This window comes from Arachis ipaensis, chromosome B1 (assembly GCF_059453495.1).
Source record: "Arachis ipaensis isolate K30076 ecotype BB chromosome B1, ASM5945349v1, whole genome shotgun sequence".
Taxonomy (NCBI): domain Eukaryota; kingdom Viridiplantae; phylum Streptophyta; class Magnoliopsida; order Fabales; family Fabaceae; genus Arachis; species Arachis ipaensis.
The window spans coordinates 77958089-77982937 of NC_142436.1; the positions used below are offsets into that span (position 1 = coordinate 77958089).

General features: G+C 34.3%; 6 protein-coding genes and 1 pseudogene across 8 annotated transcripts; 6 read left to right on the top strand and 1 right to left on the bottom strand.

Moving 5' to 3' along the window:
- The first annotated feature begins 500 nt into the window (after positions 1 to 500).
- On the top strand, positions 501 to 2880 carry LOC148577164 (putative aldo-keto reductase 2; annotated as a pseudogene). Its single transcript, XR_015902376.1, has 5 exons — positions 501 to 958; positions 1255 to 1458; positions 1754 to 1926; positions 2102 to 2204; positions 2466 to 2880. The product of XR_015902376.1 is annotated as a putative aldo-keto reductase 2 (transcript).
- A 215-nt stretch (positions 2881 to 3095) lies between these two features.
- On the top strand, positions 3096 to 6274 carry LOC148577165 (putative aldo-keto reductase 2). Its single transcript, XM_088501519.1, has 5 exons — positions 3096 to 4149; positions 4453 to 4656; positions 5099 to 5271; positions 5397 to 5499; positions 5789 to 6274. The coding sequence occupies exons 1-5, from the start codon at positions 3937 to 3939 to the stop codon at positions 6128 to 6130; spliced, it is 1035 nt and encodes a 344-aa protein (XP_088357645.1). The 5' UTR covers positions 3096 to 3936; the 3' UTR covers positions 6131 to 6274.
- An 805-nt stretch (positions 6275 to 7079) lies between these two features.
- LOC148577166 (putative aldo-keto reductase 3) lies at positions 7080 to 7901 on the top strand. The gene is made up of 2 exons (XM_088502849.1): positions 7080 to 7103; positions 7563 to 7901. The coding sequence occupies exons 1-2, from the start codon at positions 7080 to 7082 to the stop codon at positions 7899 to 7901; spliced, it is 363 nt and encodes a 120-aa protein (XP_088358975.1).
- Positions 7902 to 9191: 1290 nt separating this feature from the next.
- On the top strand, positions 9192 to 12391 carry LOC148577167 (putative aldo-keto reductase 2). The gene is made up of 5 exons (XM_088501527.1): positions 9192 to 9534; positions 9832 to 10035; positions 11207 to 11379; positions 11505 to 11607; positions 11903 to 12391. Exons 1-5 carry the CDS (start codon positions 9322 to 9324, stop codon positions 12239 to 12241), a joined length of 1032 nt encoding a protein of 343 aa, XP_088357653.1. The 5' UTR covers positions 9192 to 9321; the 3' UTR covers positions 12242 to 12391.
- A 1039-nt stretch (positions 12392 to 13430) lies between these two features.
- Positions 13431 to 15811, top strand: LOC107635593 (putative aldo-keto reductase 2). The gene is made up of 5 exons (XM_016339114.3): positions 13431 to 13813; positions 14133 to 14336; positions 14606 to 14778; positions 14953 to 15055; positions 15322 to 15811. The coding sequence occupies exons 1-5, from the start codon at positions 13601 to 13603 to the stop codon at positions 15658 to 15660; spliced, it is 1032 nt and encodes a 343-aa protein (XP_016194600.1). The 5' UTR covers positions 13431 to 13600; the 3' UTR covers positions 15661 to 15811.
- On the top strand, positions 15695 to 20925 carry LOC148577168 (putative aldo-keto reductase 2). 2 transcript variants are annotated; one of them, XM_021122207.2, is made up of 6 exons: positions 15695 to 15830; positions 16160 to 16495; positions 16915 to 17118; positions 17470 to 17642; positions 17740 to 17842; positions 18160 to 18720. In XM_021122207.2, exons 2-6 carry the CDS (start codon positions 16283 to 16285, stop codon positions 18499 to 18501), a joined length of 1035 nt encoding a protein of 344 aa, XP_020977866.1. In that variant the 5' UTR covers positions 15695 to 15830; positions 16160 to 16282; the 3' UTR covers positions 18502 to 18720. The 2 variants fall into 2 exon arrangements, with proteins under 2 accessions (XP_020977866.1, XP_016194595.1); XM_016339109.3 differs by lacking the exons at positions 15695 to 15830; positions 18160 to 18720 and adding an exon at positions 20298 to 20925 and having other exon boundaries at positions 15957 to 16495.
- A 731-nt stretch (positions 20926 to 21656) lies between these two features.
- LOC148577169 (uncharacterized) lies at positions 21657 to 23093 on the bottom strand. The gene is made up of 3 exons (XM_088502850.1): positions 22831 to 23093; positions 22153 to 22350; positions 21657 to 21762 (listed from the first exon to the last, which is right to left on the bottom strand). The coding sequence occupies exons 1-3, from the start codon at positions 23091 to 23093 to the stop codon at positions 21657 to 21659; spliced, it is 567 nt and encodes a 188-aa protein (XP_088358976.1).
- Positions 23094 to 24849: the final 1756 nt, after the last annotated feature.

Sequence of the window (24849 nt, forward strand, 5' to 3'; positions counted from 1 at the left end):
GTTCACAGGGCTTGGAGGTGTCTCAGCAAGCATGGACCTCCAAAACCAGAACCAGATATTGTGATAGGAATTATGACTTCCTCCACTCCCCTTGTTTTATTTTTAGTTTAGTATTGTTTTTGTTTAGAAAAGCATTCAAAAGGAAGAAGAGCACTGTGCTTTTGGCATTAACTAAATTGCATTAAATTATGCTGATCTAGTTTACTGAACCCCACCAAAAACTCAACTTTAGTGAGATAATCAAATACCAAATCCATTTAACTTCATTGCATTTAAGAAGATAAAGACATATCCGGGATGAAAACCAACATAATTAAGACCTAGGGCATATTCTCTTACAGATAATTTATTTTATTTTGTGCCTACTGAAAAATAAAAGTATTGAAATATACCAATCAAGAACAAACGTAATCCAACAATGGGAACCTTAAATATATATAGTGGTACATAATCTTGGATAAAAATAATATATTTTACCTAAGTGTTGTAACTACTATTACAACATGGAGATAGTCATAAATTTATCCTCATTAGTCATAATGATTTCTAATGAAATGAATGATTAAAAACATGATATTAATTAATAATCTTTGCCTTGCAATCATGATGGAGTTTTCAACTACTTATAAGAGTAGGCACATAGCTCAGAACATTCATTCAAAGAAGCCAAATAAAACTTCTGCATCACTCTTCGAACACTGATCATAGTTGCAACTTGCAAGCACATCATCACCACAACACAGCAATGGCTAAAGTTGGAAGAATGAAACTGGGATCACAAGGTTTGGAGGTATCTCAGCAAGGACTTGGTTGCATGGGAATGTCTGCTTACTATGGACCTCCAAAGCCAGAACCTGACATGGTTGCTCTCATTCACCATGCTGTTCAAAGTGGTGTCACATTCCTTGATACCTCTGATGTCTATGGTCCTCACACCAATGAAATTCTGATTGGAAAGGTTCCTACTTGAGCTTTGATTCACCTACCCTTTTGACTTTTCTTCTGATTTTTTATTTTTTTTAGTTGTTCTGATCCTTGGACTTAATTGGAGACAGATAAGTTGACATAAACAGTTCAGTTGATCTTATCCAAGTGAAAAAAATAACGAGTGATTCAAGATTTTATGTTGCTTTCTTCTCTGTTATAGATCATGGATTCTTCTTAAGCAAGTTCTCAAGTTTGAATTTTATGTCACAATTTTGTTTTGGCTTGTGCATATGATATTATGATGAAATGTTTGGAACTTTGAGACAGGCTTTGAGTGGAGGGGTGAGAGAGAAGGTTGAATTGGCAACCAAGTTTGGTATCCGCATTTCTGATGATGGAAAATTTGAGAACTGTGGTGATCCATCATATGTGAGAGCTGCCTGTGAGGGAAGCTTGAAGAGACTTGACATTGATTGCATAGATCTCTATTACCAACATCGAATCGATACACGTGTTCCAATCGAAATAACGGTTTGAATCTTTCTCTGTGATACAATAAGTCTTTAGGTCAACTTGAACCATAAGAGTTTACGAGTTAACTCGAGAAATTAATAACCTTGAATTTCACATTTAACTAGTTCAGTGAACACTAATGTTTGAATTATTCATCACTTAACAAGATTGAATATCATAGTGTTAAGGAAATGCAATCTGTTTTATGGAACTGACATTTAGTATGTTAATTGTTAAGAGCATGAAGTAATAAAAATAGACTACTTTATGTGTGATGACTTCAACTTTTTCACTTCTTCAATTTCAAGTTAAGATTGGTGAGCTTAAGAAGCTTGTTGAGGAGGGAAAAATAAAATACATTGGTCTACCCGAGGTTTCAGCTTCAACAATCAGAAGAGCACATGCTGTTCATCCCATATCAGCTGTGCAGTTAGAATGGTCTCTTTGGTCAAGAGATGTTGAAGAAGAAGTGGTTCCAACTTGCAGGTGCAGTTTAAAGAGAATGAATAACTAGATGTTTGAAACACTAAGATGATCCAACGGCATAGATTGTATAGAAGTTACTATGATCTATATGATTGGATTATCTTAGCCTATATCATCAATATAAATATATGATCCACAATTTAGTTTCATGGCTTCTAAATTTTATACTTCTCAGGGAACTTGGTATTGGAATTGTTGCATATAATCCTCTGGGGAGAGGATTCCTTTCATCAGGAACAAAGTTACTTGAGAATTTATCTGATGGTGACTTAAGACAGGTTTGTGTTAACACAAGTTAGTGCTAATTACTTGAGCTACCTTGGCATTTTTTACAAATTTTCATTAGTTCAAACTTTAATCATGAACTCACTATTATTTTCTGTATTTTCTGTATTGATCTTGCTTTAGTTATATACTTAGCATTATATCATATAATAATGATGATTGCTAACTGAACACATTAAACAGAATACAGTTTTCTTGATCAACAAAGTTAAACAAGTAAAGTAGCTTGGTTAATCTTATGTGTTCTGTTACAGAATCTGCCTAGATTCCAACCTGAGAATCTGAAGAAGAACAAGACTATATTCGAGGGGGTTAATGAAATGGCTGCGAAGAAGGGATGCACTCCATCTCAGCTTGCATTGGAACCACCAAAGTTGACAATTTTAACCAAAACATTGCTGCTTTATCTGTGAAACTTGCACCACAAGAAATGGCAGAACTCGAGTCCTTTGCTGCCGCGGACACTGTCAAGGGTGATAGATACGCCGGAGATCTGAGAACATGGAAGAACTCTGATACTCCACCACTCTCTTCTTGGAAAGATATTTAATTTTCTTGCTGTTGATTTGTTCTTTTAATTAATTAAGTGGTTTGAAGTTTGAACTCTGTTGCAGATAACTTGATGTGTGTGTTTCTATGTCTAAATAAACAAAAGGCTTATACTATTAATCTTTGACTAAGGTGGAAGCAAAGTTTCATATCTGAATGATTCAGTGAACTTTTTTTTTTTTTTTTTGAAAATAAAAAATGAGAAAATTTAGGTGACTAACAATTTTTTTTTAGTCAATAATATTACTTTTACGGGTAAAATACTATTTTATTACCAAAAGATTCAAAAAAAATTTTACAGAATAACCCTTGAAATAAAAATAAAATAATATTTTGACCTTCTAAAAATGATTGAAATTTGACAAAATATGAAAATATACAAAAAATGATAATTTACTCTATTCATTCTTCCTCCTTGTATTTACCAAAACTAATGTAACTCACTTTTTTTTTCCCAAAAATTTTAAAGATCAAATTAATTCAACAGTACAATTTTAAGAACAAAATTAAATATTTACTTTAAAACAACAAAAAACAAAATACACTATCATCATATGCAGAACCTTAGACCAGTAAAATATTAGAAAGGTGTGTGATCATGACTGATACCATGTCCATATGCCAAGTCTTTGGTCTAAGAAAAAAAAACATTTGCACACTCTTTATAGCAGTATATAATTTTTTCTTTAAAAAAAAACAGCATCTTTAAAGTGATTCCTTTCGAAAGTGAATGTTATCAATAGGACAGAAAGATGTGTTTTATATGATCAAGAATATAAAAACAAGTGTCATGTGTGCATTAGAATAAAAAAATAAAAAATTTATAATAAAAGAAAAGAAATGAATAAGAAATATTATGTGAACCAATAAAAGTGAATTAAGTCATTTTTTCTTTTTGAAAAAGAAAATTACACACTTTCTTCTTTTTACAAAATACTAATCCTGTAAATGGTTTTGATAAGCTTTATGCTTTGTGGAGAAATATTTGACAAAAATATATATTTCCTTTAAAATTCATCACCTTTGTTATTATAGATGTATAATATACGAATTATGAAGTGTGAGCTGCTTTTTAGTTGAGAAGTGAGAGACGTTCACAAAGCTTCTTCATTCAGCTTCTTCTATATATTCTGATCACTGATATCATAGTGTTACTACCATCTTCACATCACAACAATGGCTAAAGTTGGAAGAATGAAGCTGGGATCACAGGGCTTGGAGGTGTCTCAGCAAGGACTTGGTTGCATGGGAATGTCTGCTGTCTATGGACCTCCAAAACCAGAGCCTGACATGGTTGCTCTCATTCAGCATGCTGTTCAAAGTGGGGTCACTTTCCTTGACACTGCTGATGTTTATGGCCCTCACACCAATGAAATTCTAATTGGAAAGGTTCCTTCTTGAACTTTGATTCAGATACCCTTTTGGATTTTCTTTTGATTCCTTATGTTCTTCTGAGAAGTTCCTTAGTTTTAATTAGACTAATGCTATTTGCATATAGTAGTTAGTTGCTATCTCCTGAGATAAAATAAGACAGAAAATTTTGTATCATGTCTTTTGAGGATTAGTCATTGTGTTTGATGGTGGATATGCTGAGTAACCAAAACAAAAATAAAAAATGTTCTTGGGATATCTACTTTTTCTATGTGAAGATATCATGTACTTTTGTTGTAGTTAATTTCAATTTTGGGGCAGGCTTTGAAGGGAGGGCTGAGAGAGAAGGTTGAATTGGCAACCAAGTTTTCAATCAATTTTATTGAGGATGGGAAGTTTGAGATCCATGGAGATCCAGAATATGTGAGAGCTTCCTGTGAAAGAAGCTTGAAGAGACTTGACATTAATTGCATTGATCTCTATATCCAGCATAGAGTTGATACTCGCGTGCCAATTGAAGTCACGGTTTTACCCCTTTCTTTGTTCTTCTTTCTTTGCCTTATGATAGCTCTGTTATCACCAACTTGAAATTATTTATTCAGGGAAGTTGAACCTTGTAAATTGTCTACTATTATTCCAGATATACATAGGTTAACTTACAATTTGGTAGTATATTATGTAATTTGGTAGGTTTGAATCACAATGTTTGCATCAACAAAGAACTTACTTAGCCCTGTATTGTGCTATACAATAACCCCAATCTGCATTTAGAATATATGTCTTTGTATCCTATAATGCTTTAGTCTATTTCCAAGCTTTTATATCATATAGTTAAGGAAATGTGAGTATGCGACATGTTTTGGAATTGACATCTGTTACAATCCTAGAGCTAGGATATGAGATAATTACATATATTAAGGGTTGTGTATGATGACTTCAAATTTTTCCCTTGTAAAATTTAATCAAGATGGGGGAGCTTAAGAAGCTTGTTGAGGAGGGAAAAATAAAGTACATCGGTCTAAGTGAGGCATCGGCTTCAACAATCAGAAGAGCACATGCTGTTCATCCCATAACAGCTGTGCAAATTGAATGGTCTCTTTGGACAAGAGATGTTGAGGAAGAAGTGATTCCAACTTGCAGGTGTGAATCTAATCCTTCACAAGTATTAATGTTCTTGTTAACAAGCAAATCTCTTTCTAGGACTTCTCATAAAACATCATGATACAATGTCTGAATTTTTGGCTTCCAACTATTGTCCTTTTCAGGGAACTTGGCATTGGAATTGTTGCATATAGTCCTCTTGGCCGCGGATTCTTTTCATCCGGATCAAAGTTGCTTGATAATTTATCACAGGACGACTTCAGGAAGGTTTGTGTCACGTGTGCGATTACAGAAATTCATGCTCTGATCACTTGTGCATTTCCATAATCATGTTTTGTACTCAGTTACATATTTTCACCTATTTAAAAACTTGGTGTCCTTCACAAATCTTAACAAGTCAAACTTTAGTAGATAAGTTACCTACTAATATTATTAGGATTTTGTTGATCAGTGACCTAAAAAGATATATGATAATATATATTCATTTCATAACACTTGCATCTTACTATATTATGTTTTTCAAATGTTCATAAAAAAAAAACTTGTGTGTTTGCAGGCTCTGCCTAGATTTCAACCTGAAAACCTGGAGTCAAACAAGACTATATTTGAGAGGGTCAATGAAATGGCCGCAAAGAAAGGATGCACACCATCTCAGCTTGCATTGGCATGGCTTCACCACCAAGGCAATGATGTCTGCCCCATACCCGGAACCACCAAAATTGAGAACCTTAACGACAACATTGGAGCCTTGTCTGTGAAACTTACACCACAAGAAATGACAGAACTCGAGTCCTTTGCTGCCGCAGATGTGGTCAAGGGTGGTAGATATCCAGATAATCTTATACCTACATGGAAGAACTCTGATACTCCACTACTTTCTTCTTGGAAAGCTGTTTAATCAAGTTCATCACTTAATGTTTAATTTACCATTTCACCCTCTGGAGTGTTGATACTTTATTACTTTCAATAAATAGATCAGTATGAAGTGCATTTAGGTGTTCCCTTTTGAAATAAATTTGGTTACATCAGTGAATCTTTCAAATTTCTGGCTGCTGATTTTGTATTCTTAACTTCGAAGTGGTTTTTGGATTCTATTGCAGATAACTTCATATGTATTCTACAAAACATAGTTTACATCTCGGTTTCATCATAGAATTTTTAAAACAATTAATAAAAATGTTTATAAATCACTCAACTGGCCAACCATAAATTTTTTTGTGTCATGAAAAACATTAAAAAGATAACTATTTGTATCATGTAAGAATTTCATTTTTTTATTCTAATTGAAGCAATATGTAGTAATATTTGGTATTCATAGTACTAAGACTTAACTCAATATGTCAAAGATTTTTCTGACTCTGACGAAGATCAAACACAAAAATGAAATCCAAATAATTAGACCTTTCAACTGATTTGTAATGAAGATTTCTAACTAACAACATCATCCATGCATGCAAGATCATCTCCAAAAGGGTGAGAAAAACCCATGAGCAAATTTGAGACCTTATGAACCATCTTCATTCATTAGAATAATAACCATTGTTTGTTGATGATGAAATCTCCCTTCTCATTTCTTCTACTCTTCTAATAATATTATAATACCCTTAACAGCTATATCAAATGCATCCTCAACCTTCCCTTCTCATTTGTTCTCTCTAACATCACCTTCAGGTATGAACACAGAGTAGCTCAAATAGTCTTTTGGTAAATGCCAACTATATTGTTCATAAGCTGACTTTGGATGGAAAAAAACCGGTATGCAGCCGGCTAAGATTGCGTCGAAAGTTGATCTCCTCGTGTAGGAATCGCCAGACGGCTCCAAGCAAATTGATCTTTGAAAAACACTCATGACGCTGACCGGATCTTCACAAGTATTTTTGTTGTTTTTACCCCTGTAGCATCCTAGGAGTTTGCAACTGCTAGAAGACTGGCATTGTCTGATCAGCTCGTTTCTGATGGAATCCGGTGCATTAGGCGTTGGGGCGCCTGCAAAGGAGAACAAATAAGGCCTCTTCATCCTTCTCATTCTCTTTTGCCACAAAGAAACATGAAGATCCTTTGAGAATTTGTCTGAGGGTGACTTCAGACAGGTTTGTGTTAACACAAATTAGTGCTAATTACTTGTGCATTTGTATAATTAAGTGTAGCTTGGCATTTTTTACAATTTTTTGTTGGTTCAAACTTTAATCATGAAGTCACTATTAATTTCTGTATTGATCTCCTTTATTTATATACTTAGCATTATAACACATAATAATGATGATTGCTAATTAACTCAACATAGTTAAACAAGTAAAGTAGTTTGGTTAATCTTATGTGTTCACTTACAGAATCTGCCTAGATTCCAACCTGAGAATCTGGAGAAGAACAAGACTATATTCGAGAGGGTAAATGAAATGGCGACGAAGAAGGGATGCACTCCATCTCAGCTTGCATTGGCATGGGTTCACCACCAAGGAAATGGTGACTGCCTCATTCCTGGAACCACCAAAGTTGACAATTTTAACCAAAACGTTGGTGCTTTATCTGTGAAACTTGCACCACAAGAAATGGCAGAACTCGAGTCCTTTTCTGTTGTGGACGCTGTCAAATGTGATAGATACACCGGCGATCTAATTACCTGGAAGAACTCTGATAGTCCACCACTCTCTTCTTGGAAAGCTGTTTAATTTTCTTGCTGTTGATTTGTTCTTTCAATTAATTAAGTAATCTGAAGTTTGGACTCTGTTCCAGATAACTTCATGTATGTGTGTGTGTTTCTCTGTCTAAATAAACAAAAGACTTAAGCACATCAACAATGGCATGCCTTCTACTATTAATCTTTGACCAAGGTGAAAGCAAAGTTTCATATCTAAATGATTCAGTGATTTGTATTTCTTTTTTATGTTAAAAATTATGGTCATAAGTGAATGAATGTAACTAACAAGTAAGTACTCATTTTGTTTTATTTATTTCTTCAAGATCCAATAGTTTTTCAATGTAAATATATGAGGTGGAAGGTCCTATTAACATTTTTTAAAAGAAAATAAAAGTGAGGTCCACCATTTGATTAGTTAAATGGGGGTGGGTTTGTGGGGTTCTTTTTCTAATTGCTGTATTCTTTAATGGCTGCTGGGAGTGGGACAATTTTTTTTATTAAAATTATATTTACTTTCTTGTTTAGAATAACTATACTCAGCCATTTGAGGTTTCACACCTGTAGTCATTTGACAATTAACATTCACAAAGCTTCATTCAGCTTCTTCCACTGATATCATAGTGCTACCATCATCTTCACATTACAACAATGGCTAAAGTTGGAAGAATGAAGCTGGGTTCATAGGGCTTGGAGGTGTCTCAGCAAGGACTTGGTTGCATGGAATGTCTTCTGGCTATGGACCTCCAAAACCAGAACCAGATATTGTGATAGGAATTATGACTTCCTCCACTCCCCTTATTTTATTTTTAGTTTAGTATTGTTTTTGTTTAGAAAAGCATTCAAAAGGAAGAGGAGCACTGTGCTTTTGGCATTACCTAAATTGCACTATATTATGCTGATCTAGTTTATTGAGCCCACCAAAACCTCAACTTTAGTGAGATTATCAAATACCAAATCCATTTAACTTCATTGCATTTAAGAAGATAAAGACATATCAGAGATGAAAACCAACATAATTAAGACCTAGGGCATATTCTCTTACAGATAATTTATTTTATTTTGTGCCTACTGAAAAATAAAAGTATTGAAATATACCAATCAAGAACAAACGTATCCAACAATCGGAACCTTAAATATATATATATACTGGTACATAATCTTTGATAAAAATAATATATTTTACCTAAGTGTTGTAACTACTATTTCAACATGGAGATAGTCATAAATTTATCCTCATTAGTCATAATGATTTCTAATGAAGTGAATGATTAATAATATGATATTAATTAATAATCTTTGCCTTGCAATCATGATGGAGTTTTCAACTACTTATAAGAGTAGGCAAATAGCTCAGAACATTCATTCAAAGAAGCCAAATAAAACTTCTGCATCACTCTTCGAACACTGATCATAGTTGCAACTAGCAAGCACATCATCACCACAACACAGCAATGGCTAAAGTTGGAAGAATGAAACTGGGATCACAAGGTTTGGAGGTATCTCAGCAAGGACTTGGTTGCATGGGAATGTCTGCTTACTATGGACCTCCAAAGCCAGAACCTGACATGGTTGCTCTCATTCACCATGCTGTTCAAAGTGGTGTCACATTCCTTGATACCTCTGATGTCTATGGTCCTCACACCAATGAAATTCTGATTGGAAAGGTTCCTACTTGAGCTTTGATTCACCTACCCTTTTGACTTTTCGTCTGATTTTTTACTTTTTTGTTGTTGTTCTGATCCTTGGACTTAATTGGAGACAGATAAGTTGACATAAACAGTTCAGTTGATCTTATCCAAGTGAAAAAAATAACGAGTGATTCAAGATTTTATGTTGCTTTCTTCTCTGTTATAGATCATGGATTCTTCTTAAGCAAGTTCTCAAGTTTGAATTTTATGTCACAATTTTGTTTTGGCTTGTGCATATGATATTATGATGAAATGTTTGGAACTTTGAGACAGGCTTTGAGTGGAGGGGTGAGAGAGAAGGTTGAATTGGCAACCAAGTTTGGTATCCGCATTTCTGATGATGGAAAATATGAGAACCGTGGTGATCCATCATATGTGAGAGCTGCCTGTGAAGGAAGCTTGAAGAGACTTGACATTGATTGCATAGATCTCTATTACCAACATCGAATCGATACACGTGTTCCAATCGAAATAACGGTTTGAATCTTTCTCTATCATAAAATAAGTCTTTAGGTCAACTTGAACCATAAGAGTTTACGAGTTAACTCGAGAAATTAATAACCTTGAATTTCACATTTAACTAGTTCAGTGAACACTTATGTTTGAATTATTCATCACTTAACAAGATTGAATATCATATTGTTAAGGAAATGCAATCCGTTTTATGGAACTGACATTTAGTATGTTAATTGTTTTTTTTTTTTTTTTGATAGTTTTAGAACTCACTTAAATCCCAAAGAGGGAAGTGAGAGCAAGCTACAGACAACAAGAAAAAACGAAACTTAAACTAAACAAAACAAGAACCAAACATAAAACAACAAAGACATAAGCTAAAGATCTAGACTATTACACGAATGTCAAAAACCTCGAAGGCACTAAGAAGCCTAGGACCGCCAACAGAACAAAAAAACAACACGAACAACGAGTCCCTGAGAAACAAACCCACACCACTAAAAATCACAAATAAGCAGTTTCAACCATAATTACTGTGCCTATAATTACACCATTGGTTGACCAGGAATTGAATGTCGCTTACACATGCCTCAAAGGATCTTTCCTTCTTGCAAAAAATTCTGCAGTTGCGCTCCTTCCATATAGTCCACACCGTTGCAAAGAAGCAAATAATCCATTCACACTTTTGTATATTACCAAGCCTTAAATCCACCCAGCAGTCAAAGCAATCTTTTGCTAAATTCGGCCACACCCAAGATAGACCCCACCTTTGAAGGATCACAACCCATAAATTCCAAGACCAGTCACATGCAAAGAAAATGTGGTGGACAGACTCAGGTCTAGAACCACAAAGCACGCACTTCACATCCTCACTCCGAAGCATCTTCAAATTGCACAGCCTATCCTTTGTATTTAGTCTTCCTAGAACTATAAACTAAGTGAGGAGCTCCACTCTAGGAGGAACAAAGCCAACCCACAACTTTTTAGCAAAATTATACATGTTGGAATCCGTCTCTCTATTCCTGTCCTTATAAATAATATTAAGGAAAGATTTAACAGAAAAATCCCCATTTTTGTCGAAATCTATCCACTTCATCTACTTTTATGGTAATTGTTAAGAGCATGAAGTAATAAAAATAGACTACCTTATGTGTGATGACTTCAATTTTTTTCACTTCTTCAATTTCAAGTTAAGACTGGTGAGCTTAAGAAGCTTGTTGAGGAGGGAAAAATAAAATACATTGGTCTATCCGAGGCTTCAGCTTCAACAATCAGAAGAGCACATGCTGTTCATCCCATATCAGCTGTGCAGTTAGAATGGTCTCTTTGGTCAAGAGATGTTGAAGAAGAAGTGATTCCAACTTGCAGGTTTGAATCTAATCATTCACAAGTATTAATGTTCTTGTTAACAAGCAAATCTCTTTCTAGGACTTCTCATAAAACATCATGATACAATGTCTGAGTTTTTGGCTTCCAACTATTGTCCTTTTCAGGGAACTTGGCATTGGAATTGTTGCATACAGTCCTCTTGGCTGCGGATTCTTTTCATCCGGATCAAAGTTGCTTGATAATTTATCACAGGACGACTTCAGGAAGGTTTGTGTCATATGTGTGCGATTATAGAAATTCATGCTCTGATCACTTGTCATTTTCATAATCATGTTTTGTACTCAGTTACATATTCTTTCACAAATCTTAACAAGTCAAACTTTAGTAGATAAGTTACCTACTAATATTATTAGGATTTTGTTGATCGGTGACCTAAAAAGATATATGATAATATATATTCATTTCATAACACTTGCATCTTACTATATTATGTTTTTCAAATGTTCATCAATGATACATACATTAAAAAAAAAAAAAAAAAAAAATCCTTGTGCATTTGCAGGCTCTGCCTAAATTTCAACCTGAAAACCTGGAGTCAAACAAGACTATATTTGAGAGGGTCAATGAAATGGCCGCAAAGAAAGGATGCACACCATCTCAGCTTGCATTGGCATGGCTTCACCACCAAGGCAATGATGTCTGCCCCATTCCCGGAACCACCAAACTTGAGAACCTTAACAACAACATTGGTGCTTTATCTGTGAAACTTGCACCACAAGAAATGGCAGAACTCGAGTCCTTTGCTGCCGCAGATGTTGTCAAGGGTGGTAGATACGCCGGCGATCTAATTACCTGGAGGAACTCTGATACTCCACCACTCTCTTCTTGGAAAGTTGTTTAATTTTCTTGCTGTTGAGTTGTTCTTTCAATTAATTAAGTGATCTGAAGTTTGAACTCTGTTCCAGATAACTTCATGTATGTGTGTGTGTTTCTCTGTCTTAATAAACAAAAGACTTAAGCACATCAACAATGCCATGCCTTCTACTATTAATCTTTGACCAAGGTGAAAGCAAAGTTTCATATCTAAATGATTCAGTGATTTGTATTTTTTTCTTATGTTAAAAATTATGGTCATAAGTGAATGAATGTACTAACAAGTAAGTTTTTCAATGTAAATATATGAGGTGAAAGGTCCTATTAACATTTTTATAAAGAAAATAAAAGTTAGGTACACCGTTTGATTAGTTAAATGGGGTGGGTTTGTGGGGTTCTTTTTCTAATTGCTATATTCTATACTGGCTGCTGGGAGTGGGACAATTTTTTTTATAAAAACTATATTTACTTTCTTGTTTAGAATAACTATACTCAGCCATTTGAGGTTTCACAGCTGTAGTCATTTGACAATTAACATTCACAAAGCTTCATTCTGCTTCTTCCACTGATATCATAGTGCTACCATCATCTTCACATGACAACAATGGCTAAAGTTGGAAGAATGAAGCTGGGTTCACAGGGCTTGGAGGTGTCTCAGCAAGGACTTGGTTGCATGGGAATGTCTTCTGGCTATGGACCTCCAAAACCAGAACCAGATATTGTGATAGGAATTATGACTTCCTCCACTCCCCTTATTTTATTTTTAGTTTAGTATTGTTTTTGTTTAGAAAAGCATTCAAAAGGAAGAGGAGCACTGTGCTTTTGGCATTACCTAAATTGCACTATATTATGCTGATCTAGTTTATTGAGCCCACCAAAACCTCAACTTTAGTGAGATAATCAAATACCAAATCCATTTAACTTCATTGCATTTAAGAAGATAAAGACATATCACTATATCAGAGATGAAAACCAACATAATTAAGACCTAGGGCATATTCTCTTACAGATAATTTATTTTATTTTGTACCTACTGAAAAATAAAAGTATTGAAATATACCAATCAAGAACAAACGTATCCAACAATCGGAACCTTAAATATATATATACTGGTACATAAAAAGTGTTGTAAATACTATTTCAACATGGAGATAGTCATAAATTTATCCTCATTAGTCATAATGATTTCTAATGAAGTGAATGATTAATAATATGATATTAATTAATAATCTTTGCCTTGCTGTCATGATGGAGTTTTCAACTACTTATAAGAGTAGGCACATAGCTCAGAACATTCATTCAAAGAAGCCAAATAAAACTTCTGCATCACTCTTCGAACACTGATCATAGTTGCAACTTGCAAGCACATCATCACCACAACACAGCAATGGCTAAAGTTGGAAGAATGAAACTGGGATCACAAGGTTTGGAGGTATCTCAGCAAGGACTTGGTTGCATGGGAATGTCTGCTTACTATGGACCTCCAAAGCCAGAACCTGACATGGTTGCTCTCATTCACCATGCTGTTCAAAGTGGTGTCACATTCCTTGATACCTCTGATGTCTATGGTCCTCACACCAATGAAATTCTGATTGGAAAGGTTCCTACTTGAGCTTTGATTCACCTACCCTTTTGACTTTTCTTCAATTTTTTTTTTTTTGGTTGTTCTGATCCTTGGACTTAATTGGAGACAGATAAGTTGATATAAACAGTTCAGTTGATTTTATCCAAGTGAAAAAATACCGAGTGTTTTCAAGATTTTGTGTTGCTTTTCTCTCTGTTATTGATCATGGATTCTTCTTAAGCAAGTTCTCAAGTTTGAATTTTATAAATGAATAATGTCATTTCTTATTATGTCATAATTTTTGTTTTGGCTTGTGCATATGATATTATGATGAAATGTTTGGAACTTTGAGCAGGCTTTGAAGGGAGGGGTGAGAGGGAAGGTTGAATTGGCAACCAAATTTGGTATCAGCATTTCTGATGATGAAAAGTTTGAGAACCGTGGTGATCCATCATATGTGAGAGCTGCCTGTGAGGGAAGCTTGAAGAGACTTGAAATTGATTGTATAGATCTCTATTACCAACATCGAATTGATACACGTGTTCCAATCGAAATAACGGTTTGAATCTTTCTCTGTGCTAATACTATTATTTAGTTAATCTTGAATCTTTAGGACTACTTCGGTGAACACATGTTTAAATGTTTCATTGTATTCCATTTTATTCTATAATTCTCTATCAGTTAACAAGATTGAATATCATATTCTTATGGAAATGCAATCTGTTATATGGAACTGACATTTTAATTGTTAAGAGCATGAAGTAAAAAAATAGACTACTTTATGTGTGATTACTTCAATTTTTTTCACTTCTTCAATTTCAAGTTAAGATTGGTGAGCTTAAGAAGCTTGTTGAGGAGGGAAAAATAAAATACATTGGTCTATCCGAGGCTTCAGCTTCAACAATCAGAAGAGCACATGCTGTTCATCCCATATCAGCTGTGCAGTTAGAATGGTCTCTTTGGTCAAGAGATGTTGAAGAAGAAGTGATTCCAACTTGCAGGTGCAGTTTAAGACAACGAATAACTCGATGTTTGAAACACTAAGATGATCCAATGGCATACATTGTATAGAAGTTACTATGATCTATATGATTGGATTATCATAGCCTATATCATCAATATAAATATATGATCCACAATTTAATTTCATGGCTTTTAAATTTTATACTTCTCAGGGAACTTGGTATTGGAATTGTTGCATATAGTCCTCTTGGGAGAGGATTCCTTTCATCAGGAACAAAGATACTTGAGAATTTATCTGAGGGTGACTTCAGACAGGTTTGTGTTAACACAAGTTAGTGCTAATTACTTGAGCATTTTCATAATTAAGTGTACCTTGGCATTATTTACGATTTTTCATTAGTTCAAACTTTAATCATGAACTCGCTATTATTTTCTGTATTGATCTTCCTTTAGTTATATACTTAGCATTTTATCATATAATAATGATGATTACTAACTGAACACATAAAACAGAATACAGTTTTCTCGATCAACAAAGTTAAACAAGTAAAGTAGCTTGGTTAATCTTATGTGTGTTACAGAATCTGCCTAGATTCCAACCTGAGAATCTGGAGAAGAACAAGACTATATTTGAGAGGGTTAATGAAATGGCGGCGAAGAAGGGATGCACTCCATCTCAGCTTGCATTGGCATGGGTTCACCACCAAGGAAATGATGTCTGCCCCATTCCTGGAACCACCAAAGTTGACAATTTTAACCAAAACATTGCTGCTTTATCTGTGAAACTTGCACCACAAGAAATGGCAGAACTCGAGTCCTTTGCTGCCGCGGATGCAGTCAAGGGTGATAGATACGCCGGCGATCTAAGTACCTGGAAGAACTCTGATACTCCACCACTCTCTTCTTGGAAAGCTGTTTAATTTTCTTGCTGTTGATTTGTTCTTTCAATTAATTAAGTGATCTGAAGTTTGAACTCTATTGCAGATAACTTCATGTGTGTGTCTTGTGTATTTCTCCGTCTAAATAAACAAAAGACTTAAGCACATCAAAAGTGCATTGGCATGCCTTCTACTATTAATCTTTGACTAAGGTGGAAGCAAAGTTTCATATCTAAATGATTCAGTGATTTGTATTTTGTTTTTAATATTAAAATTTATGGTCATAAGTGGATGAATATAACTAACAAGTAAGTACTCATTTTGTGTTATTTTATTTCTTCAAGATCCAGTAGTTTTTCAATGTAAATATATGAGGTGAAAGGTCCTATTAACATTTTTTAAAGAAAATAAGAGGTCCACCATTTGATTAGTTAAATGGGGGTGGGCTTGTGGGGTTCTTTTTCTAATTGCTATATTCTATAATGGCTGCTTGGAGTGGGACAAGTTTTTTTATTAAAATTATATTTACTTTCTTGTTTAGAATAACTATACTCAGCCATTTGACGCTTCACAGCTATAGTCATTTGACAATTAACATTCACAAAGCTTCATTCAGCTTCTTCCACTGATATCATAGTGCTACCATCATCTTCACATTACAACAATGGCTAAAGTTGGAAGAATGAAGTTGGGTTCACAGGGCTTGGAGGTGTCTCAGCAAGGACTTGGTTGCATGGGAATGTCTTCTGGCTATGGACCTCCAAAACCAGAACCAGACATGGTTGCTCTCATCCACCATGCTATTCAGTCTGGTGTCACATTCCTTGACACTGCTGATGTCTATGGCCCTCACACCAACGAAATTCTAATTGCAAAGGTTCCTACTTGATCTTTAATTCAGCTACCCTTTTGGATTTTCTTTTGATTTCTTATGTTTTTCTGATATGAAGTTCCTTGGTTATAATTAGACTAATGTTATTTGCATATACAAGTTAGTTGATATCTCTTGAGATAGAGTAAGAACAAGACAGAGAATATTCTGTTTCTTGTTCATGTACATCTTCCTATCAGTTTATGGTTTTGGATAAGTGGTTTCATGACACTCTGAATGTCAAATCAGGGGACTAAGGTGAAGTAGTAAGGAGTCTTTTCCATCCTCAATAACTAACTAGTGTCGAGGGTTTGAGTCTCGGCTTGTGAAACTTTGTTTAAGAGATCAAACAGTTATTGGGATGTATACTCTTTCTATGTGAAGATATCATGTCTTTTATTGTAGTTAGTTTCAATTTTTGGCAGGCTCTGAAGGGAGGGCTGAGAGAGAAGGTTGAATTGGCAACCAAATTTTCAATCAATATTATTGGGGAAAGGAAATTCGATATCCGTGGAGATCCAGAATATGTGAGAGCTTCCTGTGAGGGGAGCTTGAAGAGACTTGACATTGATTGCATTGATCTCTATTTTCAGCATAGAGTTGATACTCGCGTGCCAATCGAACTCACTGTTAGACCTCTTTCTTTCTCTTTTTGTTTTTGCTTTATCACCAACTTGATGTCATTAATGGAGGGTTAAATAAGTTTCTAGTCCTTGTAAAATCAGTAAATTGTCTCTATTATTATTCCAGATATACATAGATCAACTTAGAAATTGGTACCTGTAATTATGTTGGGACCAAAATATAAATCACCAGCTTTGCATCACAATTGTATTGTACAACAACCCCAATCTGCATTTAGTATATATGTGTCTTTGTTAAGGAAACACTTGATACAATCTTAGGATGTGAGATAATTGCATATATGAAGAGATATGTATGATGACTTCAAATTTTTCCTTGTAATTGTTTTAATCAAGATTGGGGAGCTTAAGAAACTTGTTGAAGAGGGAAAAATAAAGTACGTCGGTCTATCTGAGGCGTCGCCTTCAACAATCAGAAGAGCACATGCTGTTCATCCCATAACCGCTGTGCAAATTGAATGGTCTCTATGGTCCAGAGATGTCGAGGAAGAAATAATTCCAACTTGCAGGTGTGAATCTAAAGCACAAGGATTAATGTTCTTTTTAACAAGCAATTCTATTTCTAGGACTTCTGAATTTTTGGCTTCCAAATATTGTCCTTTTCAGGGAACTTGGCATTGGAATTGTTGCATATAGTCCTCTTGGCCGCGGATTCTTTTCATCCGGATCAAAGTTGCTTGATAATTTGTCGCAGAACAACTTCCGGAAGGTTTGTGTGATGTGCATTTCCTTAATCATGTTTTCTGCTCATAGTCACACATTTTCATCTACTTCAAAACCTTGTGCCTTTCACAAATTTTAACAAGTCAAACTTCAGTGGATTACTTACCTACTAATATTATGAGGATTTTGTTAATCAGTGTCCTAAAAAGATACATGATAATATGCACTGATTTCATAACATATATCATATCCATATTTAATAGTTTTCCCTATATAACACTTACATCTTACTATATTATGTTCCTCAAATGTTCATCAATGATACATAAATTATAAAACCTTATGTTTTGTGTTCTGTTGCAGGCTCTGCCTAGATTTCAACCTGAAAACCTGGAGACGAACAAGACTATATTCGAGAGGGTCAATGAAATGGCCGCGAAAAAAGGATGCACTCCATCTCAGCTTGCATTGGCATGGCTTCACCACCAAGGCAATGATGTCTGCCCCATACCTGGAACCACCAAAATTGAGAACTTTAATGACAACATTGGAGCCTTGTCTGTGAAACTTACACGGGAAGAAATGACAGAACTCGAGTCCTTTGCTACCGCAGATGTTGTCAAGGGTGATAGATATGCAGAGGATATGTTAGCTACATGGAAGAACTCTGATACTCCACCACTTTCTTCTCGGAAAGCTGTTTAATCATGTTCATCACAATGTTTATTTTATCATTGCACCTTCAAGAGTGTTGGTTACTTTCAATAAATAGATCAGTATGAAGGGCATGTATGTGTTCCCTTTTGAAATGAATTTGGTTACATCAGTGAACCTTCCAAATTTCTAGCTGCTGATTTTGTATATTCTTAACTTTGAAGTGGTTTTTGGATTCTGCTGCCTATACATAAAATAAGGGTTTATGGAGAATTTGTGCCAATGAAAAAAGAGTCCTTATTCAGTTGCAGATAGTGGTCAACTTGCAGTTGATTGTAGTAGTGAAGATTTTGACAATCCAGAAAATTCACATGCCAGTGACTATTAATAAAGGGTTTGGCTAATATGTGTCCGATAAAGATATTAATCAAGAAGTTTATTATAAAAAATTGTGTAAAGTTTGATTTTTAATACAATTGTTATGCATTTATTAAAAGTTAAAACAAAATATTTAAAATTATCTAATAATAGTAATCTTAATTTATTTTTGGTTGAAAAAGAGAATCTATCTATCTATTTATTTATAATAAATAAAAACTGATACCAACTCTTTCATAATGAGTTTAAACTATCTATTTTTTTTGCTAATGATGTCATATCAGCAATTCTAATGACTTGGTAAAAGATAAAAATCAACCAACCACTATTTAGTAAAATAAAATGTTTTAAAAAAATTTAAAAAAAAAATTCTTATCTATTATTATTCAATTGAAACATCAAGTACTAATTAAATGCAATAAACATACATTAAAAGTGTCATAATAATAAGGTTTAATTAGTCTGTTGATTCCTATAATTTCGCAAAATTTTCAATTAGGTCTTTATACTTTTTTTCCTTTTAATTGAGTCTCTATACGTTAATTTTTTTTCAATAAAGTCCGTACCGTGAGTATAACGTTTAAGATAATGGAATATTCTATTTAAAAAACGAATATTCTTATAAATTAATTAAAATAGCTAATTGAACATATATTTATTTTTTTTAAAATACCAAAAGAACCCTCATATTTTATCCAAAGAAAAAAAACCCTATCAAGCCCTTTTCGACCCTGCCGCCTCTCCGATGGCGCTTGACGACGATCTGAAGAGCGACGACCAGAATGCGCGCGGCGACGTCGCTGCAAATCTGTCCCGCAAGAAAGCCACCCCTCCTCAACCCGCTAAGAAGCTCCTCATCAAGCTCCGCACAGGTTCCATACTCCTCAATTTTTGTCCTTTTTCCTTTTGAGGATTTTGTATAATTCGGGGGTGATGAATGGGTTGTTTTATTTGTGTTAAGGGCCTCACTTTAGTGAATTTCTTAGCTGCTTAGTTAACACTAGGGGTTTGAGTTATGTTAATGGCTTGTTCTTAATACAATTTTTGGGTTAGAAATTGAATCGAAGTTTGTTAATTGGTAATCATCTTATAGAGCAGATATATAAGATTTTGTTCATTGGTTACATTGATAATAAATAAACTTAGAGAAGCAAAACTGGAAGCCAGAGAACTCTTATTCATTTGCTGAGACAAACTTTTTCATCTACTTCAAAACTTGGTGTTTTTAACAAATTTTAACAAAGTCAAACTTTAGTGGATAACTTACCTAGTACTATTATTATTGTTAGGATTTTGTTAATCAGTGTCCTTAAAAAGATATATGGTAATATATATTGACTTCATAACACATACCAAATCCAAATTTAACAGTTTTCCCTGTATAACACTGCATCTTACTATATTATGTTTTTCAAATGTTCATAATGATACATAAACTATAAAATCTTATGTTGTGTGTTGTGTTGCAGGCTCTGCCTAGATTCCAACCTGAAAACCTGGAGACAAACAAGACTATATTCGAGAGGGTTAACGAAATCGCCATGAAGAAAGGATGTACTCCATCTCAGCTTGCATTGGCATGGCTTCACCACCAAGGCAATGATGTCTGCCCCATACCCGGAACCACCAAAATTGAGAACTTTAATGACAACATTGGAGCCTTGTCTGTGAAACTTACACCACAAGAAATGACAGAACTCGAGTCCTTTGCTGCCGTAGATGTTGTCAAGGGTGATAGATTTCCAGATGGTTTTGTACCTACATGGAAGAACTCTGATACTCCACTTTCTTCTTGGAAAGCTGTTTGATCAAGTTCATCACTTAATATTTAATTTACCATTTCACCCTCTGGAGTGTTGATACTTTAAAAATAAATAGATCAGTGTAAAGGGCATTTATGTATTGTGTTCCCTTTTGAAATGAATTTGGTTACATCAGTGAACCTTTGAAATTTCTAGCTGCTGATTTTGTATTCTTAACTTGGAAGTGGTTTTTGGATTCTATTGCAGATAACTTCATATGTATTCTACAAAACACAGTTCACATTTCTATTTCTTCATAGAATTTTTAAAACAATTTGTATGGTGGAAGAATTCATTTTTTTTCTTTTCTAATTGAAGAAATATGTAATAGTGATTATTGTATATCACAAGTAAGTGCGTTATTTTGAACTTGAGGAGAAAATGGTTGCCAGAGTTAGAGTTACACTTATTTTACTTTGAATTAATATTTTTACATTATCAATTTGAATAGAATTTAAGAAAAATATCAAATCATAGTGACTTTATTAATGTTATGGTTCTCCTGTAACTTGTAGCTATTATCAATGTTATCGTTCTGATTTTATTAGTTAGCATTTAACAGTATATAATTAATATGTTTTAAGAAGCAAAATTAAATTAGACAATATATGTATTTATATATAATATATGATGATTAATTTAGTGACTAATTTTTAGTATATATATAATATTTTTGATAAAAATTATATATAAATATTATATATTCTATTATAAAAAACTTTCAAAGAGTTCTCACTTAAATTAATATATTTTAAACTAATAATTATTTAAAAAGATACCTTATTCCCACCTAAAGTCCCTTCGGCAAAGCCATCGAGACCTTAGATAAGACCTAGCCCACCACTCCTTCGGCATTGCCATCAGAGCAAGAGAGCTAGGGGATCAAATATTCCAATACTTACACCATTGTTTTGTACATACCTATATTCCTACACCATTGATCAAACTAAGCCATATACTACTCTCTAATAATGTCAAATTGGCATATATTCACATTTTAGAAAAGAAAAACAACTAAAGTAATAATTAAACCAAACTAAATATACTACTAAAACTTCTTGCTTGAATAGTCTCCTTCTTTTTTTGTAAATTCTCTTTGGTCCAATAAAACACACATATTATGTTATAGTTCCTACATAAAACATTAATTAAAATAAGATAACTACCATGATTAAATAATTCAAAGAGTTTAGAGAGTAACAAATTAAATAATTTTTAAAATAGTAAAAAAACCACGTACGATAATCAGTTATGTCAAGTATACTCTTTCTTCTTAGATTTTCTCCTCTAGCTCTTTTCTCCTGGCGTTCAAAAAATTTTTGAGAGTGACTAACAACTTGTGCGTAAGTTCTTGTTTTAACATATTCACTTGAAATTCTTGACCATTGTTTTCCTAATTCTTCGTAGCCTTTGAGAAACAACCTGCCAAAGAGATAGTTTGATATAATGAATGATTAGCAGATTTTATAGGAAAGTTCTTTTTGTCTGACCTTTAAACAACAAACATATAATTAATACGTACTTGTGCTCTTGTAAAGTCCAATGAACTGTTTGTCGCCGTTTATTGTTGTCACTAGAAGCTACAGGTAAAGTTTCGGGTTGGATTATGGTGCTGTTAGTATGTCGGTTTTGTTCTCTTCTTGCCCCTGACATGGTTGATGACGGTAAGGTAATATCCATTGGCACTGCCATGTCTGCCGCAAGCGCCATTGCCTCCATCCTATCATGATAATATTACCAAGATGTATTTACAAAACAGAATAGAAGACTTAACCAAAAAATTTAAAAAATATTGATTAATCACAAAATAAAAAAGTATGAATTGTGCTTTAATTATGTTGTAAATACAAATTGGGGTTATTTTAAAATGGCAACGGATCAACTTCTATTGTATATAATTATAAAACTAAGATTTGAAATTTTTCATTTCTACATTACAATTGTATTTAATTGATATAAAAATAGTTTTACGAGTCTCCATATATCAGTATAATTTTTTTTTTTTTGCCTTTTATTTTGTTTCTTTGTTTGATTAAGAATGATTGGGATGCAAAATTAGTTATAAAAACATCGCAGACACTAGCAGGAGCGCTAACAATTTGGATATGAATGTAAGTGTATCACTGAGTATCCATATATCTGTATGGGCAAAAAATAAATAAAGAAATAAAAAGGGAATGAAAACATTTAGAGGAGTCACCTGTGATGATGATGAGTCCAATGAGGCGGTGGAGGTGGTGGTGTTGCATTGACGATGGGAATGGAGAGAGGGCTGTGTTCCAATGGGGTAGCAGGCACAGGTATCGTGATGCTCATGTTCCCAGGATAACCGTGTTTGATGGCATTAACGTCGGTCATCACTTTCAAGAATCGCTCTTGCAGCTGTGCCGGAGTCTTTCCAGGGAGTTGAGCAGCCACGGTTTTCCAGTGATTGTGTATAGCATCCTGTAAACAATTGGCCATAACCAACTCAAAAGCTTTGTTCTTCTCCCAAGTCCAGACCTGAGGTTGCGGTTGAGATTGAAGTGGTTGATGACCACCCACTGCGGCAATCATCTGTGACGGTGGTTGATAACCCCAAGTGTCATTAAAAAACTGATCAGTCATCTTGTTTATATCTGTCTGCGACTTGGATTGATGCTGAGATTGAAGCTGAGATTCTAGCTGAGGCAGAGGCCGAGGCAGAGACTGGGAGCAAGGCTGAGGCGGAGATTCTAACTGAGGCTGAGGCAGAGGCAGAGGCTGGGAGCAAGGCTGAGGTGGTTGATTAACATGGACGTCAATAGCACATTGCTCTTCCATATTCGTTGAATGCTGGAGCTGAGGCTGAGAATGCTTGGTAGCTTCCGTCTCCTCCCGGTTCGTATCCATCATGAAAAGAGCATCCAGTTCCTCTTTCATCTTTTCTGGGTTATCCTCCATATCCATCTTTGAAAGAGTGTCATCCCAAGAATGCAGCTGATTATCGTCCAAGTCCAAGGGAAACAGATCTTCCATCATCTCCTTGGTATCCATCGTTAAAATAGCATCTAGCTCCTCTTCAGTTATTGCTGCATCAAATCTTTCCTCTGCAATCATTCCTGCGTTCTGTAGGTCTTCCCTTCTTCCTAGTTTCTTGGTTCTTCTTCTTCTTGGTTCTTCTTCTTCTTGGTTTCTTGGAGAGTATCTTTCGTTTGGTTTAATCCTAATAACACATTTATTGAAACTTCACTATAGATTAAAGTTGTTTAGATTAAATTAAATTAAGGGAACTTCCACAAGGATTACATTTCGTTGGAAGATTTTTTCTCTTCACAAGGGTTATCCTCCATATCCATCTTTGAAAGAGTGTCATCCCAAGAATGCAGTTGAGTATCGTCCAAGTCCAAGGGAAACAGATCTTCCATCGTCTCCTTGATATCCATCGTTAAAAGAGCATCTAGCTCCTCTTCAGTTATTGCTGCATCAAATCTTTCCTCTGGAATCATTCCTGCGTTCTGTAGGTCTTCCCTTCTTAGTTTCTTGGTTCTTCTTCTTCTTGGTTTCTTGGAGAGTATCTTTCGTTTGGTTTAATCCTAATAACACAGATTAGAGTTGTTTAGATTAAATTAAATTAAGGAAACTTCCACAAGGATTACATTTAGTTGGAAGATTTTTTCTCTTCACATTTAATATAAGCTTCATTTTTTAAATTAAAGTGGTTTAGATTATATTAAATTATGGATAAAATCCAAAAAGATTTCATCTTCAAAATTTTATTTTAGAATCTTTTAATTTTTATATAATGTAAATTTGAAAAATTTTAACTAAATAAAGAAACTATCCTAATAGGATGTCGAGCTTCTTTCCTGGCTTGATGAAGTGAAGTTAATGGCAGCAACTCTTCGAACCGGAAAGAGATGAAAGCCAATGGAAGAAGCCTATGAGTTGAAAGCAAAGAAGGCTTACAGACAGAGGCAGGGACTTAGGTTGAGGCAAAAAATGGCTTGATGAAGCGTTCGTTCTTGACAACTATGAATTTAAAGAATGATAATGTGGGATTTGTTGTCTTTGGTAGTTATTTTAGTTCTTGATCTAATTATGAAACAAGCTCTTTCCCAACTACATGCCTTCTAATCGAAAATTGATTTAAATTTGTTTTTTAAAAGATATATTTCTCAATGTAAAACGAAAATTTAAAGTTTAGATTTTATTAGAGAAATCACATTATTAACTAATTTTGTTAAGTTTAAATAAGTAA